Raw genomic sequence first — 12,926 nt, 5'->3', positions numbered from 1 at the left:
ACTCGGCCTTTTCGGGCCGAGCGTCAGTTTGAAACGAAGGCTAGTATGCTTGAGCCAGCCTGAGACGAATATTGCGAATACCTGAGGCGAAAAGACCGTTGCCTCCTTTTTGCACACGATTTTTTATCTAACAAGAGTGTATTATGCGTTTTTTCACGAAGCATGAAATTGAGGTTAAGATCGCGCAATGTTAGATTAATTTGCGACAGCACATGCGTGCAGTGCATAAAAGACTACTTTCTGTACTCCGCGCATGCGCATTCGCAGACTGACTCTACCGTCAAAGAGACCGGTACTTTGCGTACGGAAAACACGCTGGCGTTATATAAAAGTTGATGCATTACTCCTAATAGCTGCGTGAGTGACAAAATTTGTTAGAAGGACACACCTGACAGTTGCCTTCAATATTTTATATGCGTTGCACGGCTTTTTTTTAGCTTAAATAACTGTACGGTAAACGGTAAGCCGATCAATTCTAATCTAGGAACTCAAACGAATCAGACTATTGAATTGACTCGAATCAACCGAACCCATCCGAAAATAGAACTACGATCGAGGACACGAAAAATAAAGATTTAACAAGAACGGACCGTAAAATATTCCTTTCGGGAATTGAAGACGTCTTTCACCAGTGACTTTCAAGTAAGAATCGTGTGAATTCAATTTTCGAAAAGTGAGACTATGAATTTTGTCAAAAAAAATCTCATCACATAGAGCGGAAAAAACCCACCGCACGACACTTCGATTCAAAATAAAAATCATTTTCCCTGGGGACAAAATGCGATAACGACAAAAAACGGATAGCGAAGCGCGGATATTACCGGAGGGTGTATCAAATTCAATATTCCAATTCCACCCCGAAATCTCCAATGAATCGAATCGTTAACCTAACCCACCTAACCTCAAACCGAAACCAAATTCATAATTCAGTCTATTCTTTCGTGATTCATACGACTGGAAGGCAGGTGGGTTTCACATCAGTGAATCGCTTTGACGAGCATTGGAGTGTTTTCGTCGTGGTTTCGAGGCGACTGCATGTTAGTCTTCCTCTGACCGTGGCACAGGGCTAACCCTAACCCTAACCCTAACCTAACCTAACCTAACCTAAGCGAGGAGGGGTTCATAAAGGTATCAAGTTGGTACAGGGGCGATGGTACATGGACTCATAAAAAGAAAAAAAAGGTATCAAGTCACCGATACGGGAGACAAGGAGACACGGGATTTACCGGTTGGCAGAAACCGAGCCAATCAAGTCTCGCATTTCCCGGATAAAAAGGCTGTCAGCCTCAGAGCGCGGATTCAAGGTACAAGCCAGAACCAACGAAACAGATTCATCCGTATTGTGTAACGCCACCCCGCTTTGCCCCGTTTTCATCAGCGTTTCGTTGCAATATCTGTGCTATATCACGTGCAGATGTACATTTAACGTGACGAGAAAAACGCCCCCTTTTTTAAAAAACCCTAACATGTTTCTTTTTTTTTCTTTTCGTTTGTCTGCACTGGAATGAAAAAAAGAATGATTAATTTTCCGGCGAGCATACGCTGCAAAAAATGTATAGTTGTGGCTACTTTACAGTCGTTAATTGTTTTCAGTTTTTACTATAACCAAAAAATATATTCACTTAAAAGTTCAGCATACAAAAAGGAAGTCAAGTTTTCGTGGTGTAGCTAGAAAATCTAGTGTCTTTTATTAATGAATTCTTTTTGAAGATTGTCACTCTCACATACTATACTTTCTTGTAACTATCGCAAAAACTTAATTAATGTTCAACTGAAAAACTTTCTTGTTGCCAAGTATAGTTGCACTGCCAATAAATGGTTACTCTTACATTATTTTTTTGTAATCCTAAAAACATTTAAACGCTTATTATAACTATATCCATGCAGCTAGAATATTTTAGTAACTAATAACAAATGAAATTCGTCTCAGTGTATCCAACCTGGCAAAAAATGGTTTATAATTTTCTGAATATCAACTTTGTACGGGCGTATATTGTAGATTTCACGTACATACCGATGTGCCTATATTTGTTTAGTTTTAACTTATGGTAACACGCGACTCTGAACGACTGTAATCCATAACCCGCGGACGTCGGCGTCCGCCTTCCATGACTGCATGAATAAACCGTTTCAAGCCGACGCGACGCGACGCGATGCCGCCGTCAAGCCCCTGAATTAGAAAATTAAACGGGATAACCTTCGAGTCGGTACTTCTCCTGATTGAATAAGTGAGCGAGTTAGTGAATCCGATATACATCATCGAAACGGAGTAAAGAAGAATTATGGGGCAAGAGGCTCACGTCAAGTAAATTAAGTCATCGTAGTAAGTGAAAATCATCTACAGCAAGAGTTCGAATCTACTTTGACTCACATACGCGTTGATTGATTCGTTAAAATGACTCTTCAACTAACCGCATTATTTCAAATCTATTCTGAAAATGTTAAAATACACCAAAAAGGAAAAAAAGTTTTATAAGTACCTAATTCAAGTTGCAGTCATTTTTATTCACTGCAAACTTTTCTTGGCTTTGTGAAGTTTTGGTGAAAAGTTTTTGAGGTGTCTATCAGTGCTATTGCAACTTGTCCCCGCTTTAAGAAAATTTATAATATTTTATAAAATTTAAATTATAGCGTATGTGTATGTCCATGGTTTTATTCTCCGAATCGCATATTTCTAAATTACATATTTCTTAAATTCTTGTGTATATTACTCGCAAGTAGGTATGCATATAAAACTATAGGGTGCAGGCTTTATGCTTACCTAATTCCAGCTTTTGTTGTGAATAACAATATTGGTATAACTCTGGTAACGGAGACACGCAAGTCACGCCAATATACTTACTTACCGTTGACCATAAATTAAGCTAATAATACGGACTACGTGACTGCTATGCTGTGATCGGCTGTGATATAATAAATGAAGAAAAGAAAAAATCGAAAAAACAAAAAACGTCAACAAATCCTTGAAAGAATTTTTCTTACTGTTTTTAAAAATTGTTTTTCGTCTGCTTTTATTTATTTAAATTTTTTCACAGTTCAACGTCCTTTTCAATTCACTATATACTATCCTTTCGTCCCTTTTGAGACATAAATATAGTATGGTAGGCAGTAAAGTATATATAGCGTAAAATCCGATCATTATTCATGTATTTATATTTATTCATGTCCACCAGCCGGATAAACCTCTCGACGTCGGAACTGTCGTACCCTGTCGTTCACGGAACTAGCGATTTCATCGCGTGATTAGTTACCATTTCATTTTCAACCTAGTATCGCTCACCTTCCCGTATCTTATATACATATACATGTGAGTCGATAGTTTTGAACGATAAAATATTACCCTTTCTATACAGCTATAACAAGTCAAATCTCAAGCTCGACGAGTCGTTTTCTAATATCCCTAGTTTGCGTGTGGTCTAATAAGAATACGAAATCAACATCAATTCCCAATCATCGGCTACGAAATGTAGTCATGGGAACGCAAGGTTCTGGGGGGCGCCATTTTTTGATAAAAAATTTTCTCAAATTATTAATTTTTTGAAGATATTAATCAACAACTCACACAACAAATTCAATCTAAAATGTTACGGTTAATATAACCACGTGACATAATCTCTCCAGTAGGAGTAAAGATTAGGCGTCTTTTTCAAATAATTCGAAAACAATTGCCTAATTTTTTCAAATTTCTACCTCAACTCTGGGATAGTCCGTTTTTTGATCGAAGTTTCTTATGGAAACGACATGGAAAAAACTTGTTTCCTAGGTATATATTTTGTTGCAATAGTAATAATATTTAAATAAAAATCTGTAACTGCCAGGTTTTAGTTGGCATTAGTGCTACTATTTGTAAACAAATTTACATCACGATACCAGCAAATCTAGACGAATAGCACTTTCTCTAGATAAAAAAAAAGTCAGATTTCTAGGGTGTGCAATTCGTTGAGATTGCCTGGTATGATTATGTGAATTTTTTTCTCAGACAGTAGCACTAATGCCGACTAAAACCTCAGAGTTACAAATTTTTTTTTTAACACTATTACTTTTACAATAAATTATATACTGAGAAAAAAAGTTTTTCCCATGTTACAAGTCCCACAAAGCAGACTATCTTAGAGTTGAGGTAAAAATCTGAAAAAATTAGGTAATTGTTTTTTAATTATTTCAAATTCCTTAAGTGGGCACCTGATGTCGTAATTCGGGCCTGATTATTAAGTTCGCAAACAATAACAACAAACAGAAAGAAAAGATATTTTAACAGAAACTTCCGTTGCCTCTTAACGAAAAAATATCGAAAAATTTGACATGTACCGTTATGCTTAGAAATGATGAAAAATGAGAAATAAAAAAGTGCGATCTGAACACGACATGATTTGCTTTGCTTAGCGCAATGCGCATGCACTGTTCCGTTCGCCGTTGTGAGACCACAGTAGTAGCGCCGCGTTTGTGGTCAGGCACATGTAGCATTTATACCTCGAAGCAGCAAATCTGTTGGGCTGTCGAAGAAGGAATCCATTACTATTATTCGTGCTATCAATTCACGTTTGTTTTTCCTTGTCTAGACCTTTTCCTTTTATTTTCTAGCTTAGCATGTATTTCTGATCATTTTTGAAGCTGAAATATATATGCGAAGTATCGAAGAATTTTTGCGGAGAGAAAAAGAGTATGTAGAAAAGAAATCACGCGACATTCAATTGGAAATTAAAAATACTACCAACTGCGGTAATTCGACTGAAAATTTCAATTTTATTTTTGATCAGAACCATTCCAAATGATTGCAGGACTTCTTTTGATTCCATTCAGGCTTGTCAATTGGAATTTATATTAATTCTAATAAGAAATTACCTTACAATACATGAGCATTTGTTGATTAGAACGATATAGACTACAGTCATCAAATAAGTTGTTCCAATTGATTATTCAAACACTACACTGAACTGAATGTTTAGTTGCTTGTACTTAGCTGTGAGTTTTCTACTAAATATACAGCTCCGTTCACTGAATTTTTTCTTAAACCAACTGAACATGATCAGAAGTAGAATAATCAGATTAATAAAATGCTTTTCATATTAAGTAGATAATACAGATCGTTCAACTTGCTATTTCGTTGACTGTGCATCCTCGTATTTATGTTAAATAATAATTAAGTCAACGGAAGTATCTTTCATTTAGTTTGTGTAACTTATAAATTGTTGTAATAACCAAATATTCGTTTCGCCGCTTGAGAATTCCGCATTTAGTTGATCGAAACAATTTTTACCTTTTTTTTTCCATTCAACGAATTTTTCTCACAGTGTACGGTTATAATGTTTCGAACTAAAATCTTCCCACGGTAGAAAGAGGATAATAAATTTGCTACAGATAATACAAAAGACAAAGAAAAAAACTGTATAATGGATAAAAACGAGTCCATGTAAAAATTAGAAACTTACTCTCGTTTTAAGGATGTGTTAGGTTTTCAGGTAATTTATACAAGACTCGATGAAATTCCTCGTGGAACACATTCACGACCTTACTTTCCCTCGAAATTTTTGTCCTTATCTGCGTGAAATCTTTGGAGTGAAAAATTTTTCAACGATGTGCCCTAAGTGACTATCGTTTCGTCTGCAAGACGCCGTTCAATGTTCTTACTACGGATTTGAAGTTAAATAGAAAGTAAGAGGGGCGAAAAAGAAAGGTGGGGGGGGAGAAAAGTGTTCAATAATCTCAGACCGATCGCTTAGAGGGTTGCGGATGGCTTATTTCCACGAATTCGTCTATTCGCGCTATAGATCATTCTGTTTTACCAGCGGGTTATCGATCGGTCGGTAATACAGAGTGTTGGAGGACCGACAACACTCGAGATCGCGTCCACCTGACCATGACCCTATATTCTATGCACGTTTTAAGGATTGTCAAAATAAGAGAAAATAGTGAAAATTCCCTGGACCTTGCATCACGTGAACCCTGAAGCTTTCAACTAGACTTCGATCTGTGGATCATTGACTTAACGACGGGACCGACTACGATGATTCGATCGAAAAACAGGTCTAGTTATATCACCGAGGGTGTAAAGCGAGTGGCTGAGCGGTTATCGGCTGACGAATACGCCGTCGTGGACCTAAATAACAAACAGTGGCAGAAGCTGAAGAAGAAGAGAGAGCGAGAGAACGTGAGAACAGACAAGAACCAAAAACGAGACCCGTCAGAGCACCTCGTGAATGAAGCCGGCTTCAGGGCTGCAGTATTGATCGCCCCACCCTCGGGCAACCCCTCTTCTCTTTCTCCTTCACCCCGCTACCCCTTGGAAGGCTTTCGCGAACCGAGTAGTCTCGAGTCGCGAGGCATCGCCGGGCCACCTATACCATCTACCCGCTGTCCTATCCTATAACCATCTTCAGACCCCTCGCTATCTCCGCTCCTTGGTTCCTCTTTCTCGCTCGACGCCAGCCGCCTGCAGGCTGCAGAACAATCGGCCTCATATCCCAGTGTCAAGGTTGGGTCACCGGATACCTACTTCACCGCTAAGCTCGTAATACCGGCATAAAGCGAAATGTAATAATTCTCGGTACCTGCTCTACTTCAAGGGCGACCAGTAGATGTTCCTTAGTTTGACAAATGGAGAGAACAGCCTATTGGGGATTAGAATTCGCTCACGTGGTTGCAATTACTTTTTCAAGTGTCAGGACATTATTATGCGGACATGCTTTTTACAGAAACTGGAGAAAAAGCAAACGTTGCTTAAGTAGTGTGAGTAATCGTGAAGAGTTGCATTTTTTCACTTTTATTGAACTTTTTGTACAGTAATTTGACGTGAAAAACTCGAAATCTAGTCAATCCAATCTATTCTGATTTTTCCTGTAAACATCAGTTGAGTTTCGACAATTAGTCGGACAAATAACTTTGAATTGAATTATTGTAACGTAATCTTTCCTAGCCTAGCTTAAGTTGACTCGACAATTAGTCAGACAAAACACTTTAAATTAAGTCAATCCAATTGGATCTGTCCCAACCTACCCCTAAGCTTACTAAAGAAAGTAACTCAAATATGTATGAAGCTAAAACAACCAGCCAAGGTTAGCAGCCAAACGTGCCAAATTTCTCGGAAATCGAAAACTAGAGTTCAGTTTTATACAAGTAGGTATTCGGGGTTCAAAGCATGTCACAAAATCTTGATTTTCGGACCTTATTACCTTATTTGAATGAACAATAAAACATTTGGTTGCTGATTCTTTCTCCTAGCTTCAGCCTCGTCAAATGTGTGGCTTGTTTTCTGTTCGTGCAGCTCTGGGAAAAATGCAGCATGACGTGTTGTGGCCGTGTTTCATTGTATCTACTCACCGATTTGAGTACCATAGGCATTGCTCACCTATACTTGGCCGAAGAAATGACCGGAATGAATTTTCATACTCCGTTTAAACGCCCCCGCGGCTTCCCCAGTCCTTCACCACCAACCACCCGAGCCTTAAAATCCATCTTGGCGATCTGTTATCGCGTTTGACTACCGGAACACGAGGCTTACCGAGTACTTACCTCCGGAAATCGTCCAATTAGAAAACGTTCTTAGATTAAGGATCTCAGATCTAAACCCGATGCCTATTGTGTGCAACCCATAATTTCTAAACGCTTCCTGCAACTGCAAGCTGCTCAACTTCAACTTCACACGTTTGAATTCACGTTCAATTCAGCATTTCAAATTTCATGTTGAAGCCCATTTTTTAAACTGTTCTCTGTGTGTTGTAGGTTCTTTTATTCTCCTTTTTTTTATACCTTCTACGGGTCATTTAAATGTCACTAAAGGTCATTGACACATGACGCATGGCATGTGTGGAAAAATGGTATGGGACTAACCCAACCGATCAATTCATGACATGACAATGCCGAAGATCAATTTGAACAATTTTACCTCTTCATTGAGTAACAGACATTGAGTTTTTTTTCCCGATCCACGATGCAAACCAGGTATCATGTTGCATAATATAATTGCGTCATACCGATCGATTGGAGACAACTTCTTTTCGGACCACGTGTACAGTAATGTTCATTAATGCCTCTTCCCTTCCGGCTACCTTGTTTTCGGTCCGAGTCATGATGCGAGTTCGATACTAGACGAATTATGGGATGATGACTTAACTGAATTTGCATTTTATTTCTGACCGAATTTGCAAAATTTTACAGTGTCGTTATCGCGTGTCTCACAGGTAAATGCAATTTCATGAAGAAGAAGAAGAAGAAGAAGGGGATGGAAAAAAGAAGATTTTTTTTCCTTTCTCTTTGAATTCCTTATCTTCCTTTTTCTTCCCAACTCTTGCACGCACTCACGTCCACCTCTTTTGTTCCTTTCAAGATGTTTCTGGTTGCTGTGAACTACTTGAGAACCCTGAGAGGGCTTATCTTCAAACCAAGTCTTTAGAGCCAAAGATTATCTTACCATACAACATGAAAGGAAAGTCCTAGTTTTTGTACATCGTTAGAATACCGATTTGTCCAAACGAACTCTTAAAGATCTCTACGGATCCAAGTATAATTCTGAAATGTTAGTTACAAAAATGATGACCAATTGTTTCAGTATCTTGTATTTGAAACATTTTTAATTTTCACACTAGATTACAATTCAACGATCATCAGAACCTCCAGCCACCCAATTCTACAATAACCTAACAAATTTTCAAAATTATCATTAATTATCATAAATTATATAAGTAGCTAACATCATACCAAATCATCAACATATGAATGAATTATCAAAGCGATACTAGTTTCTAATGACTATGGCACTGAATCGTCAACTCAGTACCGATTTATCAACAACGTGGCACTAAATTATCAACATAGTACTGAATTGTTGTCAACATGATACCAAATTGTGATCAATAAAGTATTGAATTACCATTATCAGAATTATCATCAACAAAGTCCTAAACGATGATGAAACAATTATTGAACCACGATAGACGTAGTCCTGAATTGTAACCCATAAATAAAAAAAAAATTGATTATGGTGGCATTGAGGACATTTGTAGTACACAACGCAAAACGAACGTCATCTCGTAGTACCGTGAATACATCTAATTGTAAGTAGAGTAGATATACCCTACGTGCAGCTGGTATATAACAAAGATCTGTTGGCCTCCATCCCCTGTACATCAAGTGACCCTGACCTCGTGCAAGCCCGACCTACCAAGAATTTAATTCGGTTAAAATGCCTCGCGTATCGGGTTGATTGATCCGTCGATACCGCCGCCCATCTTTTGTATATCCACCATCAACCCTCCGGGTTCCGTCGATATACATTTATTCGGCTATCCGAGGGTACGATTTTGTGCTGTTATTTCTTCTCTCAGTCTTGTGTACCATTTCCCATTATACAGAAATGAAAAGGAGTCGAGTACCCCTTCGATTTCTAAAAATTTTTCTTTTTTCTCATTTTCTTGTTCGCTCGTCTCTCGTCTTGAAGAATGCGAACCGCACGTATCACTGACCATCGAGGTGAAAGAGAAGAGGTAAAACTCTGTCAAATGAAGCCCTGTCGTGGTGACGTGGCGGTAACAACCCAATCACCCAGAAGTTGACTCTATTACCCGTCCTGCAGTGCAAAATATATTTATTCATTCTCATTCGCACGTTTAGAATCGCAGTCAATAACTGATATCGAATTTCCTTCGTGAAAATTTCTCCGCGTAAACGGTTTTAGAACTATACACCGAATCGAATTTAACTTCTAGCCAATCAGAGGGTGTGACGCAATCGTTACCCGTAACGCATGGCAAGCTGCGATTCATGGACTTTGACTCAGCTCTCATTTGAAAACGATTGGCCCGTCGACATACGCGCTGGACCAAAATTAGAGTAAATTCTGAGTATTTTGGCTAATATTTCTGCCGGTATTTGTCGTAGGTCAAATCTGTGGCCATATTTTTGTTCTGTGGTTAATTTTGCAATAGGAAACCGATTTTCAACCACTTGGTACAAAAAACCTCTGCGTAATCAAAAATAGCCACATTCAAGTGAAAGATGTGAAAAAGAAAAGAAAAATGGCTCCGACTCAGTCAATAAATTTTTGCGGGATCTAATATTTTGGCTTTTGACTAGTCTCTAGGTGGGTAACATGCCCACAAAAAATCAGCCAAATTTAACCCTTAAATGGTAACGGCAGGTCACTCACTGAAACCGTGTCCCCTTTTTAGATTCTCTACGTTTTCCCTTGTTTATATGATTACATTGTTTAAACAAATGATCAAATCGTCAATATCGTGATTGGTCCTTATTCTAGGATAATTAATAAGATTTCATGAATTTTGCAGAATTTTTTTTACCACTTTGGGGTAATTTTTAAAACACCAAGTTACCATTCAAGGATTAAAGGGTGGTGTTTTCTTAAATAATTTTCTTCGAGACCTTTTCTTCCTTCAACACCATGTTTTCACAGACATGACGAGAGCCTGAGACGTTGTCGTCATGGCTAGCAGCACGGAGGATTACGGCTCCGAGTTACAGGAACTGCAGTGGGGCGGTGGAAGCGGATCCAACTTCCTCAGGAGCGGGTCCCACTTCCTCAAAACAGGATGCTACGAGGCGGAGGACCTCGAATCGACGAGGCATCACGCCGGCCAAAACAGGGGCTACTACAGCCCACCGGGTACCAGTTACACGATAGTCGAAAGGCCCCCGAGTGCCCCTCACCACCATTCAACCCACACGACACCTTACCGGAAACGAGGACATGGGGTAGGCGGAAGCGGAGCGATCTCCCCGGAGCAAGTGCTCAGGTTAGTTCTACGTCCGGTTTTGCCACTATTGTAATCGTTATGCAGCGCGGTCTTAACGGACCACGGAAGACGCTTTTTTACTCTCCATGGGTAACTGACAGCTGCTCCGCTACTTAATGCCCGGTTATTGAGCCAGGCTCTTCGGCAACGGTGTCAACGAGAAGCGGCAGACGGACAGACGGACGCCGGCTTCGAGTCCCGCCAGCGTTGCGGCGCTACGGAATTCCGCAAGCCAATCTGGACAGCAAAACCTTCAAACCTCCCCTCCGCCGCAGCCCCCAAGCCTCCAGGAACTCACTGTCAGGACCATCACCATGGCCAGAGATCCTCCTGACTCGCATCATGGCTTTGGGATCTGCGTGAAGGGAGGTAAAGACGCTGGTGAGCTTCACACGATTACTTTGATACGTATATCGGGTATAGGGGAGGGTGGGGCACGACGCCCCCCCCCCCCCCCCCCTTAGCCGGTTATTACTTTTTGTGGCTTTTTACCATTAAATGAATTTATTTTTCTTCTACTTTGAATAAATTCACCGAAATTTTATAAATACTCTAAAAAAATGAATTTTTTTTTTACGCGGCATGACGGCTTGCCACAAAAAATGGTACGAAAAAATTTTGAGAGCAATTTTTTTTTTTTTCTTCAAATTCCATTTTTCCCAAGGTATGGTAAATTGGTGTGAAATAGCCCGAGTGGATGAATACTCTAAATTTACAATATTAAAAATTGAAACAAATTTTTGAATCCGAGTTTTTTGGAACGTCCATTATGCCCCAGATATCTCACATTATTCTAAAAATGAGCAAATACATCAAATTTACGATAGTTTATCGGTGAACAGAAAAAAAAAATTTTTTTAGCCAAATTTTTGAGGGGGCTGTCATGCCCCACCCTCCCCTACTTGAACCCTAATCGCTTCGTGTTTCGATTTTCTTTTACTTTCATCCTTTCTCAGTTTCTTGTGTTGTTCTTTTTTTTCTTCTTCCAGATTACGTTTACCTCAGATCTTTTCTTTACTCTAAACTCAATTTGAAAATTCCATCATTAAGGGAAGACTTCGGTAAAACACTGCAAGAAATTTCCTGCGCATACACTTTCATCGCACGAGGTTGAGATTTTTTTTTAAATCATATACTACCATTATCCAAAAATTGTTGAAAGGGTTTTTTTTATCCCACTTCTGATAAAGATTTTAAACATTTAACCAAAGTCTCTCCTTAACCGACACTCTCACGCCTCACCCGACGACGATCATTTCAATTCAATGAAAATCGATGCAGATTCATCAATTTTTTTTTTTTAATTCTGAGATTCGCTGCAACTTAATCATTGATGAAACGTAAAACAAAGTCACGTGGCCAACGGCTGCGACAACTCAGATGAGCACTCATCTCGCGACTTGCAGTTATGTCTTCTGGATAACAAAATTTGATATAAAAAAAATTTCAAACTTCGTCAATTTCCTGAGTATATAGTTTGAAGTTTACACATCCTTCGGTTTGGAGACCATTTTTTTTCTTTCTTCGCGACATATCAATGCGAGTTTTCCACGCAAACGTCGGTTCGAATCATCTTTCTTGACTCATCTTCACTTTGTCTTTCTTCCGTTTTACAAATGCTATTCAAAAATCTATTTGATGGTCCATCGTTAGTTGAGGTGCGGTTAGTACTTCCAATTTAAACTGGGAAAGCTTTTATTTCTATTCACCAAATTCAATACCACGTTTTTACATCTTTCCTTATTTTTAAGTCAACTTATGCATCCGTGCACCTATAACTAGTGCTTAATCCAATCAGTTCTGACTCAAATATGTGCATATAACTAAAATAAAAAAATGGTAAGGACGATCAGCGTTTGTATAGTAGAGTGGTCCTTATTAAGGGGTCGGAAAATCCCCCCCTCCCCCCTCATCGAATCTGTTTCAAATCATTTAAGAAAACAAAAAAATCTGTATAAAGTTTTAAGCCGCTACGTCAACTAGAATATATGCATGCCTCAACGTGATTGAATTTTCTCATTTCGTTGAAATAAATTACCCTTAGCCTAAATTACCCTTGATTTTCGGGAAGATTGCAAAAAATTCTATTCGAAAAATCGACCAAGAACCGTGCTCAAAGAAATTGAAGGTCTAATTTGTTTATATTTTTACGTAACGATGTGAATTTGACCAAAAAATGTT

General features: G+C 38.9%; 2 protein-coding genes across 12 annotated transcripts in view; both read left to right on the top strand.

The window, feature by feature from the left end:
* The window catches only part of LOC124411853 (whirlin), a 41,674-nt gene that overhangs the window by 2,679 nt on the left and 26,069 nt on the right, over positions 1–12,926 (top strand). For 8 of the 11 annotated variants that reach the window (XM_046891336.1, XM_046891338.1, XM_046891339.1 and 5 more), the window contains 2 exons: positions 10,406–10,745; positions 10,882–11,126. In XM_046891336.1, coding sequence (XP_046747292.1) covers positions 10,435–10,745; positions 10,882–11,126 — 556 coding nt within the window. In that variant the 5' untranslated portion in view covers positions 10,406–10,434. Of the gene's footprint in view, positions 1–10,405; positions 10,746–10,846; positions 11,127–12,926 lie in introns of those variants that run through there. The other 3 variants (XM_046891342.1, XM_046891340.1, XM_046891346.1) reach the window with 2 other exon arrangements.
* Positions 1–12,926, top strand: part of LOC124411854 (ral guanine nucleotide dissociation stimulator) — a 42,111-nt gene that overhangs the window by 27,748 nt on the left and 1,437 nt on the right. The gene's annotated exons all lie outside the window — the stretch shown is intronic.

This window comes from Diprion similis, chromosome 10 (genome assembly GCF_021155765.1).
Source record: "Diprion similis isolate iyDipSimi1 chromosome 10, iyDipSimi1.1, whole genome shotgun sequence".
NCBI lineage: Eukaryota > Metazoa > Arthropoda > Insecta > Hymenoptera > Diprionidae > Diprion > Diprion similis.
This window is presented reverse-complemented; position numbering and strand designations above follow the sequence as displayed.